This window comes from Chanodichthys erythropterus, chromosome 3, assembly GCF_024489055.1.
Source record: "Chanodichthys erythropterus isolate Z2021 chromosome 3, ASM2448905v1, whole genome shotgun sequence".
Taxonomy (NCBI): domain Eukaryota; kingdom Metazoa; phylum Chordata; class Actinopteri; order Cypriniformes; family Xenocyprididae; genus Chanodichthys; species Chanodichthys erythropterus.
The window spans coordinates 4447819-4468154 of NC_090223.1; the positions used below are offsets into that span (position 1 = coordinate 4447819).

At 44.4% G+C, this 20336-nt stretch overlaps 2 protein-coding genes across 2 annotated transcripts in view; one reads left to right on the forward strand and one right to left on the reverse strand.

The window, feature by feature from the left end:
- The window catches only part of LOC137002613 (zinc finger protein 271-like), a 49779-nt gene that overhangs the window by 21817 nt on the left and 7626 nt on the right, over window positions 1-20336 (forward strand). Inside the window, exon 10 of the mRNA XM_067362377.1 lies at window positions 308-547. Coding sequence (XP_067218478.1) covers window positions 308-547 — 240 coding nt within the window. The remainder of the gene's footprint in view (window positions 1-307; window positions 548-20336) is intronic.
- Window positions 17148-18149, reverse strand: LOC137013785 (gastrula zinc finger protein XlCGF57.1-like). Its single transcript, XM_067377730.1, has 2 exons — window positions 17671-18149; window positions 17148-17574 (listed from the first exon to the last, which is right to left on the reverse strand). The coding sequence occupies exons 1-2, from the start codon at window positions 18147-18149 to the stop codon at window positions 17148-17150; spliced, it is 906 nt and encodes a 301-aa protein (XP_067233831.1).

The following is a 20336-nucleotide window of genomic DNA, read 5'->3' on the forward strand; positions in this document are numbered from 1 at the left end:
GTGATCAATGTGGGAAGAGTTTCAATCAGTCATCGTACCTTAAAAAACACATGATGATCCATACTGGAGAGAGACCGTACACATGTGATCAATGTGGGAAGAGTTTCACGCGATCACAGCACCTTAAAGACCACATGAGGATCCACTCCGGAGCGAGACCGTTCATATGTCATCAATGCGGCAAAACATCTGGAATCAGCTCTGAAGACACACCTGAGAGTTCATACGAAGGAGAAGCCACATTCATGTTCTGTGTGTGGAAAGAGTTTTTCACTGCTGCAATATTTAAATGTGCATCAGAAAACACACACTGGTGTGAGAGAGTACATGTGCTTTGAGTGTGAGAAGAGTTTTACTATAGCAAACAGTTTAAAACTGCACCAGAGAATTCACACTGGAGAAAAACCTTACAAATGTTCACACTGTGACAAGAGATTCAGTCGGTTAGCACATCTGAAAACACATGAGATGATCCACACTGGAGAAAAACCTTACAAGTGTTCACACTGTGACAAGAGATTTAGTCAGTCATCATATCTGAAAACACATGAGAAGATCCACAGCAGAGAGAAGCCGCACATGTGTGATCAGTGTGGAAAGAGTTTCTCCATTAAAAGTCGCCTGAAGAAACACATGAAGATCCATGCAGAGGAGAAACCACATCACCACAGCTGAGAAGAGACTCAGCCAATTATCTCCTCTCCACCTATAGTTGGCGCTGTTGCTCTGTGTCTGCTGTTGAATTATCCAGGTTGTGGATGAGGAGCGACCCCTGATGTGATTGTGTACATACAGTAGTACATAGTTCAGTGCTATATAAATGCTTCATTTATTCATAGTTAGCCGTTTCTCAATATGCGTTCTTGTCTGTTCTTGTGAAATTCATCAGTTGCTGACCAAGTTCTGATCTAATTCAAAGTTCACATCTAGCCGAAGAAATTTTCAAATCCTCGGATGTGTTCTTGATCCGCCCCTTTTATCGAGTCTTACCTCGGCTAGTCCTTCTGATGATTGCCACTGGCTCTGATGTCTCTGTAGTGGTTAAACATGAGATATAATTCATCTTTTGTATATATAACAGGTGATCTTTGGACTCATGAATCTATAATTTGTTGAAGTGAAAGTGAAATTTCATAACTTTACCATTGTAGCCTACTAGAGCGCTGACTTTGTACATTTGACTGAATTGTTTGCTTTATTTCTTGTTGTAGCTTCTTATACCTTTTGCTTATACTTTTCTAATGGTTATTATTGATCATTAAAACTAACAAAAAGAAACAGTGTTGTGTTTTATGTTTGCAGACTATATGCACATATTACCTGAACCACATGTTTAATATTTTTTAAAATGTAAACAAAAAGAGGAAGAGCTGTGTTTTATAGTTTGTTTGGTTATAAATATACATGCATTGAAGATAATCGATGAACGTGTTGTCTAAAGTACATGCATGGCTATTAATATGTTTAAGATTTTTTAAATGAAAATAAAAAAGAGTGGTGTTTTATAGCATATTTCATTTTATGGTTGCCTAAAATATACAGAGATAACTGGAGTAGCCAGAGCGAGCTGAGTGACATTATCAAGTACGCTGCTGTATCATGAATCACCAGACTTCATTCTCCTGAGTCACACTTGTCAAGGACTAGAGGTCTGCAAGCCCATCGGGGCCCTGACATGATGAGTCCATTCGGGCCGTGCTCGCGACAATTATTTTTTTACAGATCGGGCTCGGGTCTGTCTCGTTTAGCTTCTCACATAGCGGGGTGTTTTTTCAATGTTTTGTATTTTGTTTGTTGGTGACGCAATGGGGGAACGTCCACGTGACCCGGTGTTTCGAAACCTGACTACCAAAACCTCCAATCCTATTGGCCGGCGACAGTCACATAGCGCGACCCAGAAGTATAAAGGCGTGCCTATGGAAACAGTCGGTATATATCGTCTTTGAGGGACTGTTCCGCAGGCAGCCCCAAGCATGGTAAGGAAACGCAGAGTCTCGTTCCCTGTTCTCAGGGAACTATGGTTACATACGTAACTAGAGACGTTCCCTTTCGAAGGGAACTTCTACTCTGCATTGGTGACGCAATGGGGAATGATATACCCACGCCTCCATGCTTAGGGGAGTGCATGCCAAGAATGGCTGAGACAGAAGTCCTTACAGTTCTATAGAAACTGTAGTAGCTCCCCCTCAGGTCACACCGGACTGTCAGTGACAGCATTCCCTAAGGCCAACAGCCCAAGCTGAGCCTATAAGAGGCCTTCCTCACAGGAGAGAAGGCCTGATAAGGCCGCTTAGAGCTTCTGAGACCACCTCCTCCACAGACAGAGTGGTCTCTTCTAGGGAATGAGGGCATGGATCCGAAGGAAACCCCGACCAGCCACTAGAGGGGACAGTGTCACCCTCAATGCCACCAGGGAAGCTGACCTGGTCTTATCATAAGACATGCCAAGTTTTAGCCAATCCCTCTCTGAACACAGAATCTCCAAACGCAACCTTCACAGAAGGAAACAGGTAAGAGTGACAGCAGTAGGGCAGGAGCAACTCAAACCCGCGCGTAGAGACGGGCATCCCGGAGAGCAGAACTCAGCTTAGAGTGCTATGAACCCTCATATTAAGGGGAATGTATACCACTCACCTAGGATCTGCTTAGTGCCTAATTAACGCACTAAGGAGGCTGTGCGCTATACACACCTGATACCTCAGGGGAGCACAAACCAGGGGGCTGAAACTCAGGAGGAGGCCTAAACAGGGTCAACCACCATGAATAGCTTAGGGAGCTAAGAACTATTACGTTTATTATGTAGTACTGTTACATCATGGCAGTGTTCTTAGGTCCTAGAAACGATATTAACCGACACAGAGGAGGTTAATTACCGCCAGGGCCCGTGGCCAACAGTGTGTGTAAAGATCCTCAGATCGAAATACACATCAACATATACCATTATGTTAAGAAAGGTGGCCTGTAAGGCCTAAAAACCTTTAGACAATATGGCATAAGTCTATTGGCCTTTACTAGGAGCATATAGGATCCACCCTGAATATATAGGTGGCTGAGGCTCAACTAGCATATTCCATCAGGTTCAGTGAAACAGAACAGATGTAGTGAAGTGACCAAACCTCAGTAAGGTCCGTCACAATCTCACTGAGGGGTTAGCCACTCAACACACTTGGAACACAGTTCTCTTTTTCCAGTGAGAAGAGTATTCTAGCTGAACTCCAGATGCTACACCGGAGGCCGAGAAGAAGGCCTACCTTAGTATGCACCTGGCAACAGCAAGTGGCTGCTGTAATCTAGACCACCAAAGAGCAGTGTATAAACTTCCTCGGAAGAGACACACAACACTGTTTCCCAATGCGAACTGGCCTTTCGAAGTGGCCAGTTTGCCCAGGACAGACAGGCTCTTGAAGTGGTCGGATTCTGAGCATCCTGCCAGCAAGCCAGCCAGGAAAGAAGCCGCTAAGGGCCTACAGTCCTAGTGACGAGTGGCGTTCAGCCATAGTAAATATAACAGTCCAGTCAACTAAAAAGGAAGGCCTAAGGAGGGCCAACGATTTTATTAACAGGTGGCTTACAGCAACTTCAAGATATAGCAGAATGTGCCAACAAAGAACTGACAAGGAAGCTCCTCAGAGCGAACCAAATCAGAACCAAGAGGCAACCGCCTAATCTGGTAACTCTAAGAGACGCACACCATACCATCACTGGACAAGAAGGGAGGCCGAAGAGGGCCTACCCATTCACGCCGCATGTGGCAACAGCTCGTGATCTAATAGGGAACTAAGCTACAGGAAAGAGTTCCAAAATCTATGGGAAGCTAATCCTGAGCTACCAATAATACACATTCCAACAGGCAATGGAATACAATGGGAACCAATACAGCCAACATGGTCTAAAGGAGGCCAATGGGGCCTACGTTTCAAACAACACGTGGCGCAACCTGTGGCAGTTTAAACAATATATATCCATTTTCAAGGGATAATATACAAAGGTTATTGCAAATAACATTCCTAGCTCTAGCCTAGCCGCTAAGCTACAGGCAAAGAAATGGTAAACAAAGTCTGTTTAAACAACGCCTTCAATCTCATGGGAAGAGAGGAAAGCAACGTACCCGAGCAAAAAATATGTCAGGTGGCCGATTAAAGGGTTATTCGAGGGTTATTCTGATGCCGGCTTTCAGTCACCTCCCTTAGATCTTGCTTCCTATTCCTCGTATCCCGCCGCTTCTACGACTTACTCTGAGGAGGAGGAGGCGGCGCTCGAGCGGCGACACTGGATCGCTGGACCTGCCTCTGAGCCTCGGCTCGAGACGGTCCAGGGCCTCCTGGGTGTTTGGGCCCAGAATCAGATCTAAGCGGTATGCAGTTCTTATATGCTGCTGAGCGTGCCCTCGCCTCTCTGAACTTTCCAACAACCGTCTCAACGGAACCGCCAAAAAGTTCAGAGGGCGAGACTGGGGCATCGAGGAGAAAGCCCTTTTCTTTCTCCCCGATGTCCGCCATGTTCAGCCACAGATGTCTCTCCATGGCCACAATGGCCGCCATAGATCTACCGATCGAGGCGGCCGTCTGTTTGGTGGCCCGGAGAGCGAGATCTGTGGTGCGGCGCAGCTCAGCCACCGCTTCAGGGGACAGACCCTGCCCCTGATCCAGATCCTTCAGCAGAACAGCCTGGTAAACTTGCAACACCACCATCATGTGCAAAGCCGCGCCAGCCTGACCTGCTGCAGCGTACGCCCTGCCGTTCAAACGTGACGTCATCTTAAGGGGTTTGGACGGCAGGACCGGAGCTTTCAGTGACGGTGCACTGCCTGTAATGAGATAGTTCGCAAACGTCTCGTCAATGGGCGGCATCGCCACATACCCATGCTGGCGCAATCCCCCCACATCAGCGAAATTTCCCCACTGATGTGTATGAATTCTCGCTGAGTATGGGCTCTTCCATGCCTTCTCGATCTCTACATGGAGATCTGGAAGGAATGGAAGGCTCACCGGAGTTACGGGGTTATAGTCAGAAAGAAATCGTTTGTCCAATCTGCCGCGAACGGTTTCCTTCCTCTCGCGCTCCCACAGCAGCTGCAGCCTGCTGGCAGCGCACTCCATAACCTCCAATAACTCGGCGTACGCTGAACAGGGAGGTCTGGAGAAAGAAGCTGCTTCGCTTGCTTCTTCCTCCACTGCCATCGCATGCTCTTGGGGGCTGGCAGCCAGAAGAACACTCGCTCCTGTATCTGAAGATGTCAGAGATAAGACATCTTCCTCATCCAGGATCGCATCCTCATCAGGCTGAGAGATGGTCACACCTCTCTCAAACTCGGCGGCGAGCTCCACCTGTGAACCCCATGAACACAGTCTCCACTCTGCCTCAGCACGGGCGGGACCAGATCCACCGGGCACAGATGTTGACGCCCCTTCTCTCGAGAAGAGGGCCAGGCGAGAACAGAGCGTTCTGATAGGGAAACGCTCACAATTGACACAGACAGCACCCTCAAGCACTGTCCGCGCGTGTTCTTCCCCCAGACAATGAACACATAGGGTGTGTGTGTCCTCCGGTGTCAGGAATCTCGGACACAGATCAGCACACTTCCTAAAGTTCTTACCTTTCTCAGACATAGTTGAATTGGAATGGATTCTTAATACCAAAGAATACACGGCAGCAGTCGACACAACAGTTCCGAAAAGATGATGCATACCGACTGTTTCCATAGGTGCTCCTTTATACTTCCGGGTCGCGCCATGTGACTGTCGCTGGCCAACAGGATTGGAGTTTTGTCTTTCAGTAGAGCAGTCTTTTCTCATATATCCTGACTCTGATAATCAGTTTCTAACAGTAAACACTCAGCATAAAGTAAGATGATCTGAATGTCTTGTTGAATGAGTGTTGATAGTCTGAGGATCATCAATATTAACAGAGAAACTGCTGAAAACACTCTTTATTTCATGTCAATAGTTCCTGTTTTCACCTCATTTATTATGCTGATGTCTTCAGATCTGCTGTAAATTGACACTTAAAGCTCATTTCATTGTTGTCAACAGACTGAGGGGATTTGATGGTGTTTATGTCTGTTTATTTCTGTATTCATGCTTTCAACTGTTTTTTTTTCTAGAAAAAAAAACTTTTTTTCTACTTTTCTAGATATTTGCTATTATTTTAACGAAGAAACAGAATAATGTTCAATTTAGAAATAAAATGCAATATAACTAGCCTTAGTTGCTTTATGATAGATGGATATAAATGCTGAATGTAATTAGTTTATGGATGAAATACAAAAAGTGGTTAATCTAGCAAAAAATAAAACAAAAAAAATCATTGTCAGTATTTAGAACAAGAATCATTTTTACAGGTTTCATAGAAAGAGAACGATGTGAGCTCGTGTGAGTGGGTGAGCAATCTAACAGAGGAAGAGGATGGTAAGACAATGGGGAGACAATGACAACAGGCAGTAGCTTGAGGCACCAGAGGCTTGAAACTTTGAGCTGCAACTGAAGCCAGGACAGGAACGGGCACAAGACACAACATAAGACAACAAGAGAGAACAGCAAGAAAAGGCAAAACAGAAATAAAAACTGACTTGGCACAGCGACTAAAAAAAATAAAAAAATAAAATGCAACTAACAATATGAAATGCCTCACCGTTGATAACTGTCTGTCTGTCTTTCTGTCTTTCAGTAACACACGATTCATGCCAAAAAAAGCCAAAAATCTCACAAGCCACAAAAAAGGCTATTTTATAAGTTGAGTGCAACATAATAAAAGAACAACAAAGAAATAATATTAGCTTAAACAGTTTCCTTCTTTAGATGCAGTTAATTGTATCTTTAGATGCAGAAAAGGCCTTTGATAGGGTACAATGGTAATTTATCTTCACTGCACTTAGTCAGTTTGGTTTTAAATCATGTCATCAGCTGGATTAAAACACTCTATAATACACCAACAGCATCGGTCATAACTAATGGTATTATATCAAATCAATTTTATTTAAAATGAGGTACCAGACAAGGCTGCCCAGTATCAGCGCTACTCTTTGTTGTCAAGGTATGTCACAGCAGTCTAACAGAGGAAGAGGATGGTAAGACAGGCGAGATCAGATCCAGGCAAAGCTAGGCTGGAGAACCAAGGAGATGGATGGGGTTGCAACAGACAATGACAACAGGCTGTAGTTTGAACCACCAGAGGCTTGAAGCTCTGAGCTGCAACTGAAGCTGTATTAGTCTCACTGCACAGCATTGAGGACAGCAGCCGGGGTGGGTCGGGATGCAGGACAGAAATGGGCACAAGACACAACACAAGACAACAAGAGAGAACAACAAGTAAAGGCAAAACAGAAATAAAAACTGACTTGGCACAGCGACTAAAGGAAAAAAAATGGAACTACATATGAAATGCTTCACTGTTGATAACTGTCTGTCTGTCTGTCTTTCTGTAACACATGATTCGAGCCAAAAACAGCCAAAAATATCTCACGAGCCACAAAAAAAGGTATTTTATAAGTTGAGTGCAACATAATAAAACAAAAACAAGGAAATAATCTTAGCTTAAATAGTTTCCTTCTTTAGATGCAGAAAAGGCCTTTGATAGGGTAGAATAGTCATTTCTCTTCACTGCACTCACTTTTTTTTGTTTTAAATCATATATCATCAGCTGGATTAAAACACTCTATAATACACCAACAACACTGGTCATAACTAATGGTATTATATAAAATCAATTTTACTTAAAAAGAGTGTAGTAGACTTAAGTTTGTAGTGGGGGAAGGAAGAGGTCAGGGACGGCGAACAACTGCTGACTGAGTCTTTATTGAATATCAAAACGGTTCAACAGAAAGACAACGAAAATAAACAATCCACAAAGGGCTTCACTCCAGGTTCGGCATACGCTATCCACAAGGGCTTCACTCCACGTTGGGCTTACACTATCCACAAGGGCTTCACTCCACGAACCTCGACTCGACTCAGTCAACAGTTCCCCTCTCTCTCACACACTCCTGCTTCTCACGGCGTTTTGTCCTGTCTCCGCACCAATCACTGGAATGAGAAACAGGTGTTCGTGATTTGTATTCAACCCACTCACTTACCACGCGTCTCCCGCTATTCTCTCCGGTTGCAGACCTCGCTGAACCACGCCCCCCTAGCCACATACCCCCACCGCCCGACTCAGGCCGGGGAGCCGTCCCCCCCCCCCCCCCCCCCATTTCTGGAGAGGAAATCGGCCACAGCCATCCGAACACCCGGCCTGTGGACCACCTTGAACTTAAAAGGCTGTAGAGCCAGATACCAACGAGTGATCCGCGCGTTGGTATCCTTCATGCGGTGGAGCCACTGCAGGGGAGCATGGTCCGAACAGAGAGTGAATTCCCGTCCCAGGAGATAATAGCGGAGGGTGAGGACGGCCCACCTGATAGCCAGACACTCTTTTTCTACGGTACTGTACTTAGCTTCTCTCAGAGAGCTTACGGCTAATGTACAGTACCGGCTGTCTTATCAATTTGGGGACGCACCTGCCCATGCCCCAAGTGGAAGCCCAGATACTTTACCTCCACGCGCCCAATTGCACACTTCTTCGGGTTGGCCGTGAGCCCAGCCCCTCTCAGCGATCTCAGGACGGCTCTCACATGCTGCATATGCTGCTGCCAATCGTTACTATAGATAATAATATCATCTAGGTAGGCAGCCGCATACACAGCATGGGGCCGGAGAATCTTATCCATGAGTCGCTGAAAGGTAGCCGGTGCCCCGAACAGCCCGAACGGAAGCGTAACGAATTGGTGTAATCCGAACGGCGTTGTGAAAGCTGTCTTTTCTTTGGATAAAGGCGACAAGGGGATCTGCCAGTACCCTTTCGTTAAGTCCAGTGTCGAATAAAATCGAGCCGCACCTAGCCGGTCAAGCAATTCGTCCACCCGTGGCATTGGATACGCGTCGAATTTCGACACTGCATTCACCCTGCGGTAGTCCACACGGAAACGAACCGAGCCGTCGGTCTTGGGGACCAAAACTATCGGGCTCGCCCAGTTACTGCTGGACTCTTCTATTACTCCCATTTTCAGCATTGCCTCTAATTCGTCCTGAACTACTTTTTTCTTGTGTTCAGGTAACCTATACGGCCGGCGGCGAACCACCACGCCCGGCTCCGTCTCGACATGGTGCTGAATGAGGTTGGTACGTCCCGGCAGGGGAGAGAACACGTCTGCAAATTCTGTTTGCAATTTGGATAAATCAGTGAGCTGGGAGGGTGAGAGGTGATCTCCCCCCGGGACCAGAGTGAGGGATTGAGTTTTTATATTCGCCTCTGGTCCGAGATCATCCTCCCCGCTAATCACCGTCGCCAGCAACACTGATTCTGCCTCATTCCATTTTTTCAGGAGATTGAGGTGATAGATTTGACGTGCCCCCCTCCTGTCGGACCGTACCACCTCATAATCGAGCTCGCCCACTTGCCGTGTGACTTCAAAGGGTCCTTGCCACTTTGCAAGTAATTTCGAATTTGAAGTAGGGAGTAATACAAGCACTTTCTCTCCCGGTGCAAATTTGCGTAAGTTAGACCGTCTGTTATACAGCTGGCTCTGTCTGTGCTGGGCTTGTAGCAAATTCTCCATTGATAGCCGCCCCAAAGTGTGGAGTTTTGCTCTCAAGTCCAGCACATACTGAATTTCGTTTTTGGCCTGAGATGGTCCGTCCTCCCAAGCCTCCCTGAGGACATCCAGCACCCCACGGGGCTGGCGTCCAAAGAGAAGCTCGAAGGGGGAAAACCCCGTGGAGGCTTGCGGGACCTCTCGCACTGCGAATAACAGAGGTTCTAACCACTTATCCCAATTTTTGGCGTCCTCTTGAACGAACTTACAAATCATGGATTTAAGCGTGCGATTAAAACGTTCGACCAGCCCGTCCGTTTGTGGGTGAAAGACGCTGGTACGAACTGATTTAATGCCCAATAATTCGTACAGTTCGCGTAACGTGCGTGACATAAACGCCGTGCCTTGATCAGTGAGGATTTCTTTTGGAATCCCCACTCGGGAGATTAAACGAAACAGTGCATCCGCAACACTTTTAGCGGAAATGTTGCGGAGAGCCACTGCTTCAGGATATCGCGTTGCATAATCAACAATGACTAACGCAAAGCGATGTCCCCTTGCTGATCGTTCTAATGGCCCGATGAGGTCCATACCAATTCTCTCGAAGGGGACCTGCATTAATGGAAGTGGGCGCAATGGTGCTTTTGGGGTGGCCGGTGGGTTCACCAACTGGCATTCACGACAAGACGCGCACCACCTGCGTACATTCTCGTGAATGCCCGGCCAGAAAAATCGGGTCATGAGACGATTTAGTGTCGCTGTCTGTCCCAAATGCCCCGCCATCGGATTAGAATGAGCCGCGTGGAAAAGCATTTCCCTGCGGCTCTTTGGCACTAATAACTGGGTTGTATCTTCCTTTGTCTGAGTGTCTTGGGTCACTCGATACAACCTATCTTTTATAATCGCGAAATATGGGTAAGCAAGCGGACGTCCAGGCTGGAGAGGCTGACCATCAATCATACAGACCCTATCAAATGCATGTTTTAATGTCTCGTCCTGAGACTGCTCCAGGGGAAAATCATCGCGTTCCGGAAGAATTAGTCTTCCGGCTTCACTCAGATCCCCTGCAGCAGTACTCTCCGGTCTCTGATCAGTCTCTCCCACCTGTACTCGCGCTTGCTCACCCCGCGTTCTTTTCCCCCAAGAGGCATCCGAGCATAAACATCCCAATAATTGCTTAAACGCGGGCCAATCCGTCCCCAAAATTATCGGATGCCGGAGGTGCGGGTTAACTGCCACCTCAACACTATGCTTTTGTCCCCTAAATTTAATTATGACGGACATTACAGGATATTTTACCACATCCCCGTGCACGCACCGAACCCCAACCATGCGGCCTGTATCCAATGCCCCAGATGAAATCAGGCTTTGATGGACAGAGGTTTGGTTACAGCCCGAGTCCACCAAAGCCTGATAGGTACCCCCCTTGATACTCACAGGTATTTGGTACCCGCCAGCCTGACCAGGGGCGGCCTGTGGATCGTCGGGGACCCGGATCACCGTCCCGACCTCCATAACCGGACATTTATCTACAAAATGATCCGGATCCCCACACCGCCAACAGGCCGGCCCAGACCTGCCCGCCGCTCCAGTGGCAGAGAGTGGCCTAATAGATGGCGCGGAGAGAGGGGAGAAGCAGGAGCGGGGTCCGTCCCGGCAGCAGGGAGTCCCGCCCCCCTGGGCGAGGCTCTGGGTCCATAGGAAGGTGCCTGTCCCGTTCCGCCCCGCCCTCGGGGCGGAACACGAGGTGGGCCGGGCGGACGAGACCTAGGAAGAGGGACAGGTCTAGAGAGAGAGGGGGACAAAAGAGAGGGAGAGAGAGAGGCAGCTGGAAGGGGTTCGCCGCCCCCTTGATACGCCACCAGGTGATCCTCCGCCAGTTGGATGGCTGAGTCCAGCGACGTGGGGCGGTGGCACTGGACCCACTCGGCCGTCTTTTTCGGGAGCCGAGTGATGAATTGCTCCAGCACCACGCGATCGACGACCAGGTCCACGTCGCTTCCCTCAGCCAGCAACCATTTGCGGCACGAGTCCCGGAGCTGCTGGGCCAACGTGAAGGGCCGGCCAGACTCACCCAGGTCGAGGGAGCGGAAGCGCTGTCGGTGCTGCTCTGGGGTCCGACCAACCCGCTGGACGATGGCCCGCCGTAGGTCTTCATAGACCAGGAGGTTCTGGTCGGGGAGCTGCTGTGCCACCACCTGTGCTTCTCCCGAGAGGAGCGGGACCAGCCTCATCGACCACTGGTCCCGCGGCCATTTACACGCCTCAGCGGATCTCTCGAAGAGCTCTAAGAAAACTTCTGGATCATCCAGTGGGCCCATCTTATTCAAGGGCAGGTGGACAGGCACAGCGGGCTGTTCGGTGGGCTCCCGGGGAACCTCCCGGTCAATCCAGCTCCGGAACGCCTCGCGGTCCTCCTGCTGGGTCTGCAGAATGGCTTGGAAACACCGCTCCTGGTCGCCTCTTAACTCCAGCAGGGCCTGTTGTTGTTCGCGGTGCAGGACCGTGAGGGACGCGATGATGTCCGCAAATGTGGCGGAGGACGGAGACTGCATAGCGACGTGCTCCCGTCTTCCTTCCCGGGTTTCGGCACCAGTGTAGTAGACTTAAGTTCGTAGTGGGGGAAGGAAGAGGTCAGGGACGGCGAACAACTGCTGACTGAGTCTTTATTTAATATCAAAACGGTTCAACAGAAAGACTGTGCAACGCACAACAACGAAAATAAACAATCCACAAAGGGCTTCACTCCAGGTTCGGCATACGCTATCCACAAGGGCTTCACTCCACGAACCTCGACTCGACTCAGTCAACAGTTCCCCTCTCTCTCACACACTCCTGCTTCTCACAGCGTTTTGTCCTGTCTCCGCGCCAATCACTGGAATGAGAAAAAGGTGTTCATGATTTGTATTCAACCCACTCACTTACCACGCGTCTCCCGCTATTCTCTCCGGTTGCAGACCTCGCTGAACAACGCCCCCCTCGCCACAAAGAGGTACCAGACAAGGCTGCCCACTACCACTGCATATAACATATATGGAATACAATCAAAACATCACCATCATAATATAAGTTTATATGTGGACAACATTCTTTTATATATCACAAACCCATCTTCATCACTTCTGTCAGTTCATAATTTGTTAAGCATTTTGGTAAAGGATCAGGATATTCAATTAACTGCTCAAAATATGAGATTCTGCCCATTACTGAATTGAACAGGAATGCTGAGCTAGAGAAAGGGCAATAGTAAGTAATCAATAGTAAGTTTGTTGTTTTGGCTAGTCCGTCTCCTGAAGTTTGTTTGCTTCCATTTCCCTTTCAAGGGAACTTCAGCTGCGTCAAACGCTTTGGGAACGCCTCGGTGTGATTGCATCGTGAAGCACGTATGAAATCAGTCCAGTAGGGTGACAGAACATCATAGGCGGGTGACGTCACTGACCAGGAACTATAAAGCCTACCCGAAAAACACTCATTCAGCTTCTGTGTCTTCAACAAGCGCTACATGTGAAATTGTTTGGTCAATTTATTGTCGTCTGTCTACCAATTATTTATTATGGTGAGCAAACAGCATTTCAGAAATTGTGTTCATCCATGGCCTTGTTTCATTTCGGGCAGAGATACACACCAGATGTGTGTTGTTTGTTTGAGAGTGCAGCATGCCCAGGCAGCTCTCGAGGGAGCTTGTGAGCATTGTGAGCATTGTGATCTTCTTCATGAGGCCGTGCTTCTTCTTGAGGCTGCACTCCCTCTTTGAGGAGGGCGGCTCGGCTCGGGTCCCGCTTCTGCCAAGGCTTACTGGTGCCTGATGTTGTGTGGTTCGCAGATGGATCTAACAGAGGGTTTAGAGATGGGCGTGCCCTATCTCAGCCTCCACCTGTTGGATCTAATGTCTCTATTCGGAGAATAGAAAAGCACGAGATGTGGCTGTTATAGCAGCAAGGGGTGGGCCAACTCCATATTAAACCCTTTGGATTAAGAATGGGATGTCAGTAAAGTACATGTGCACGTAAAGGCGGGTTGTCTCTCAGAGGAGGAAGTGATGCGTCAGACTCTCCGCTGTGTGTCTCTCTGTCATCCTGGAGTTCATGTTTTCCCCCTCATTATTCCTGATGCTCCACTGACTGATGAAGACAAAGCAGAAATGGAGGAGATCCATGGAGGATATATCCAAACGAGCTCCAAGTATCAAAGGTTCCTCCAAAAGCCAATAAAGAGAGTATGAGTTTTCAGCCTTCTGAATGCGGAACAAACTCCACACTTTAAAAAGATTTCTGTAGAAAGATGGTAACTTTGACAAGTCCATTTTCAAAGGGTTCAGCAAAAACAACTGTTTGTCCAGTCCAAAAGCCCCAAAATTTCGCAGTATGGTACAGGCAACTGCCCTCCAACTAACATCAGATGCACCATCAAAAAGTCTCTGTAAAAACTGCAAACAAAATGTGGCAGTCCTGCTTTGTAGATGTATCAGTCCTTGCCCCCCTTCTTCCTTTGGCAAGTACAAAACACTCTGTTGCACCCAGTGTAGTTTGTCCCAAAAGAAGTCTACAAGAACAGCTTGAATTCTTATTAAAAGTTCAGGTGGAGGATCCACACAGGCCAGCCTGTGCCATAGGGAAGATGCAACAAGATTGTTTACAACAAGAGTACGTCCTCTGTAAGACATATTAGGAATCAACCATTTCCACTTTTCCAGACAACTCTTAATTTTCTCAACAACCCCTTCCCAGTTCTTCTGGTGAATCAAGTCATCACCCAAAAAAAAAAAAAAAAAAAAAAAAAAACCTCCTAGATATTTTATACCACCTTTACCCCAAATTAACCATCGGGAAGGTTTGGTTTGCCATCGGCCCACTGCCCAACCAAAAGTGTCTCACATTTTTTTCCAATTCACTCTGGCAAAGGATAAAAGAGTAAAATCATCAATTAATTTAAGTAAAATCTGCAAATCATTTTGTCCACTAATAAAAACCATAACATCATCAGCATAGGCAGACAAACAAACATTGTTTTTACAATTAGGTAAGCATACCCCCCTTCAACTTTAGTCTTATCTGCTGTAACAAAGGTTCAATAGTGAATAGGTTCAACTTCGTTATAGAGTACCTTGACCATTTCTATAAACTCTTGACAAAAACCGAAAGCTTTTAAAATTCTCCATAAATAAGAGTGCTCAACTCGGTCAAGTTTTTTCCTGATCCAGAGAAATCAGGCCAAAATCTAAATTTAACAATTTTGAAACTTCTAACAAATCCCAAATCAAGGAAACATTATCAAAAATGGATCTACGAGGAATACAATAGGACTGGTCCGAGTGTATGACCTGATCCAACACTCCAGATAACCTGTTAGCTAGAGCCTTGGAGAGTAGTTTATAATCACTGCAAAGAAGTGAGACTGGGCGCCAGCACTTTATATCAAACAGGTCTCCTTTTTTAGGTAAGAGGCTCTGCAGCAACTCACCGGCATCATGCCTTTAGACAAGCTGTCATTTAGTACCTGCAACAAATCCACTCTGAGCTCTGTCCAGAAAGATTTGTAAAAATCAACTGGGAGCCCATCAATCCCAGGAGCCCTCCCAGACTCTATGCCTTGCAGGGCCTTATACAGCTCTTCCAAGCTCAGAGCACCTGAGAGAGCTGCGGAAATCTGCGGTAGGGAGGCAAAAAAGCACTTTCTTCTTCAAACCCAGACTTTAACTCACTTCTGTAAAGATTTTTATAAAAACTAACCACTTTCCTTTGAATATCCACAGGACCTAGCAACACCTGCCCATCTTCAGAGTGTAAGGCCTGAATTAACCGCCAAATTCTCCAAAGATCATTGTAGCTCTCTAGTTACATTTTGAGTGTACTGCTGACAGAACTGCCTAATCTAGATCTTTCCAAAGTCCTACCACTGTTGTAAAGTTTGAAACTCAGGTTTAGTTTTCCTGTAGTTCTCCCCCCCAAAAAATTGAAAGACTCCCTAAAATAATGATCACTCAACAATGAGATGTTAAAATGCCAATAAGCACTTCTAGGTTTAACAGAACCTAAAACAAAAAACACATTGCACCATGGCATGGTCTGAGAAACCTATTGGAGTAATTGAACAGCTTTTAAAAATGTTGAGCTGATGTTTAATATAACGCACTGACACTAGTGTTCTTGTCATAGGTTTCTTATTAAGATTATATTTTATAAAACATTTATTGTGATATTTAAGAACCCTTTTGCCCACAGTATGTTTGTTCAGTGTGTTTTGTTGTGATGTATTTAGTGAATGTCTCTCTGCAGACAGATGAAGGTGGTTTAATGTGTCTTCAGTTTCTCAGATCTTTATAGTCAGCATTTAAACACAAGCTGTCTATGTAGGGAGTGAAGCCAGTCACTAGACTTTGAAACAGAACTAGTGAGTCCTGTGAAATAAATGACCAGTTAAAGACAAGAACAAGAAAAAGTGAAATATCAAAATACTTTGGTATCATTTTTGTTTTATTTCCATCAATACATACAATAAAAACAGAAAAATGTTCCAGTAAAGGACAATATTGAATGACATTTCAAAGATGTGCTTTTGTTAGTCGATGGTGTTTTTTAGGAAGTGAAATTGTCTGAACTAATGCAGTCTTCATGTTAGACTTCAGCAGATTATATGGCTTTTAATGAGGTTTGGCTTAATCTTTGTGAGTTTTCAGCTAAGTAAATACAATAACAAAAGTAGGAAACCAAAGTATGAAGGAATCACACCCCTTTGTGGTCCAACATGACTAGGCTCTAGTGCACAAAGCAAGGTCCATAAAGACATGGATGAGTGAGTTTGGTGTGGAGGAACTTGACTGGCCTGCACAGAGTCCTGACCTCAACACCTTTGGGATGAATTGGAGCGGAGACTGTGAGCCAGGCCTTCTCACCAACATCACTGCCTGACCTCACAAATGAGCTTCTAGAGGAATGGTCAAAAATTCCAATAAACACACTCCTAAACCGTGTGGAAAGCCTTACCAGAAGAGTTGAAGCTGTTATAGCTGCAAAGGGTGGGGCAACTTCATATTAAACACTACAGATGATGTCATTAAAGTGTGCATGTGCATGTAAAGGCAGGTGTCCCAAAACTTTCCAAAACTTCTGGCAACATAGTGTATCTCCTTATTATGAGAGAGTATCCAATTATCATGATAAAGAGAAAGCATCTCATCTCATTAAAATAAAAATATTATTACAAGTATCTCAATATTACAAAATCTGTCATTATGACTAGAATGTATCTCATTATGAGATATAATTTCTGAATATTATGACTATTATGATAAATTATCATTATTATGTGAAAATAAGTCATAATTATGAGAATGTTTCTCATTACTATGACTTATAAATTATATATTTTGTACTCAACTGTGAAAAACTGACTGAATTTCCATGCCAAATATGTATGTGTGAAAATGTGCTGTTGCTCGTGGCTGTTAGGAAACTAACTCAGTACATACAGATTAACTTCTTACTGTGATTTCAGACTGTGTTGATGTGGTTTCTCCACTGTATGGATCTTCATGTGTTTCTTCAGGTGACTTTTAAAACAGAAACTCTTTCTGCACTGATCACACGTGTGTGGCTCCTTCATATGAACTCTCAGGTGTGACTTCAGGTATGATAACACAGCACTGATCACATGCGTACGGCGTCTCTCCAGTATGAACTCTCATGTGAACATCAAGACTTTTTTTGTGTGAGAATCTCTTTCCACACTGATCACACTTGATCGGCTTCTCTCCGGTGTGGATCCTCATGTGAATTTTAAGATTGTTTCTGTTTGTGAATCTCTTTTCACACTGTTCACACATGTACTGCTTCTCTCCCGTGTGGATTTTCATGTGTTCTTTAAGGTGTGCCGATTGTGTGAATCTCTTCCCGCACTGATCACATGCGTACGGCTTCTCTCCAGTATGAACTCTCATGTGAGCATCAAGATTACGTTTGGTTGAGAAACTCTTTCCACATTGAGTGCAGGTTGCAGATTTCTTGGCTCTTTTCTTTACAAATGTCTTTTTAGTCTTTGAGCGACTCAAAGGTTTTTCTCCAGGTTTGTCAAGATTTTGTTTGTTTGAGAATCTCTTTTCACACTGGTCACACATATATGGCTTCTCTCCGGTGTGTATCCTCAAGTGAACATCAAGACTATATTTGTTTGAGAATCTCTTTTCACACTGATCACATGTGAACGGCTTCTCTCCGGTGTGGATCCTCATGTGTCCCTTAAGGTGTGCAGATTGACTGAAACCTTTCCCACATTGATCACATGTGAACGGCTTCTCTCCGGTGTGGATCCTCATGTGTCCCTTAAGGTGTGCAGATTGACTGAAACCTTTCCCATATTGATCACATGTGAACGGCTTCTCTCCAGTGTGAACTCTGATGTGAGCATCAAGATTACGTTTGGTTGAGAAACTCTTTCCACATTGAGTGCAGGTTGCAGATTTCTTGGCTCTTTTCTTTACAAATGTCTTTTTAGTCTTTGAGCGACTCAAAGGTTTTTCTCCAGGTTTGTCATAATGTTTCTCCTCTACTTCACTCAGTTCTTCATTCTCCTCCTTCACTTCCATAAGGTCTGAAAAAAAAGTAAATGTTTAATTTTATTTTCAGTAAATCTTCCAGTTATTATTTTTTAAATATTATAGGCACAAGTCAAATGTTTGTGTAGTGAGAAATGATGATTTGCTGCTCAGGAAACAATTTTGATCAGTGTTGAAAACACTGTTTTTTAACACTTTGATGAACAGAAAATTCAAAAGAACAATATTTATCTGAAATGGAAAGCATTTGTAACATTATGTCATTATGTAACACAATATAAGGCATCTTGCGTATCAAATCATCTTAGGTCCAGTGTGACTGGCCCTTAATAATTAAAAGCGTTTCAGTAAAATAAATTAAATATTAATCTAAAAGTTAGAGCGCAAATTATGGCACTATTGTCTATTTTTTAAAGTTATAATCATGCTAGATAATAACTTTGTTCATCAAATAAATTTTTATATTAGAATGATTTCTGAAGGATCATGTGACTCGGAAGACTGGAGTAATGATGCTGAAAATTCAGCTTCGATCACACGAATAAATTAAATTTTACTATATATTCACATAGAATATGTATAGTTAGATTACTTCTAAAGTAAACTTGATTTTGTGAATAATCTACAAACAGCACATTAAATCATCAAGTCTCCTCACATTCATTCTCTAGTTCTTCACATTCGTCACTGACAGGCCCAGCGGAGGGTCTTTGTCTCCTCAGGTGTGAATCACAGCATTATTCATGATGCTTCACGCCCTCGATACATACAGCCATTCTGACACTAAAAGTGTCTTACAAAAGATAAATCACTATATAGTTTTGTATAGGGCTGACCCCTAATAATTGACTAACCGTTAGTGAGCCAGAAGAGGCCTGATCGACCAAGATTTGATTAGTCGGTTAGTCGCAAAAAACTTAGCAGGAAACTCAAACATTCGCCTATCATTCATCGACCTCAAATATGGCTTATCACTTGAAACATGTAAGCAGAAGTAACTTTACAATCCTCTCGCTCTAATGTTAGTCTGGTTCGATCAATGTGCGCTGTTATCTGGCTCATGTCCATGTGTTTGTGTGGAGAGTGTGTTTACTGCATGACATGGAGGCGCCGGTGCGATCATCTATCATGTCTATCATTGTGCTGAATACAGTGGAATCAGACTTTAGACATGAAAATGTTTTTAAGAAACTGATAAAAGCACAAATATCAGGACATGTCAAAACTTCTGCCCCAAAACCCCCTCAGACCCCAGAGGATTCAGTTATATGGAGCTTTGTTGGTAAAATGTCTGCTGGAATGTTGAAAAATGTTCATTGTTAAAATGTAGTATTTTAATTCATTTTTTTTCTTTACAAACCATTGTTGTAATGAACTTAACCTTTAAGAATGTTTTAAAAACTATTCATGTTGAGAGACAACATACAAATACGCTTACAGACAAATATGACCATTATATAAGGAAAAGACAGAGTAGGGGACAGAGAAATTATTTATTTCTAAAAAACATCAAATTTAAATAACTCAAAAAAGTACCAGTGTGTTTGCCACATTGAGAATGTTGTGTAGAATCAATCCCTCATTCATGTACTACATGCTAATAGTGATTAGCTAAGTGCCAAAGTGGGCTAAAAACATGCTAAGAACTGTATAAAAACTACATAGTAATCATCTGTGACAACTACCAACCACCTAGTAACACCATAGCAACCACCCCAAGTACCTTAGCAACCATCTAGCAACCACCCAGGTTACCTTAGCAACCAAGTGGCGGATTTTGCCACTGCAAGCACCATTCACATTTTCTTCAGGAAATGTACATTCTAGAATTATAGTATTCCCCAGTCATTTCCTATGGTGCCAATTTTTGTCCACAAAGGACCAATTAAGGAGTTTTGTTTTTTAACATTGTATAATCAAGTCCATTAATTTTTTGTGATTTTTTTCTTTGAAAAGTAAGACAAAATGATAAAAAGCAAATTTAATGTATACAAAAGTGAAAAAAATTGCAAAATAAGTCAGAAAAAAAAAGTGTAAAAAACATATTCTGTATTCGGCCAAGTGTTTCATTATATTTGGTTTCGGTGCATCTCTACTCATTATTATGATTTTTATACAAGCACATGACACGGCTTAGGGTTGAGCTCTGAGTATGAATAACTTCTATAATTTATGATAAATATATCAGTAACTATAAATCTGATTACTTCTTAAAAA

Bases quoted from the DNA above. Each gene is read 5' to 3' on its own strand.
- LOC137013785 (XM_067377730.1), bottom strand. From the start codon at position 18,149: ATGGAAGTGAAGGAGGAGAATGAAGAACTGAGTGAAGTAGAGGAGAAA. The intron at 17,575-17,670 runs GTGTGAAAAGAG...TGTAAAGAAAAG, and splicing joins AAGCCATATATGTGTGACCA to AGCCAAGAAATCTGCAACCT.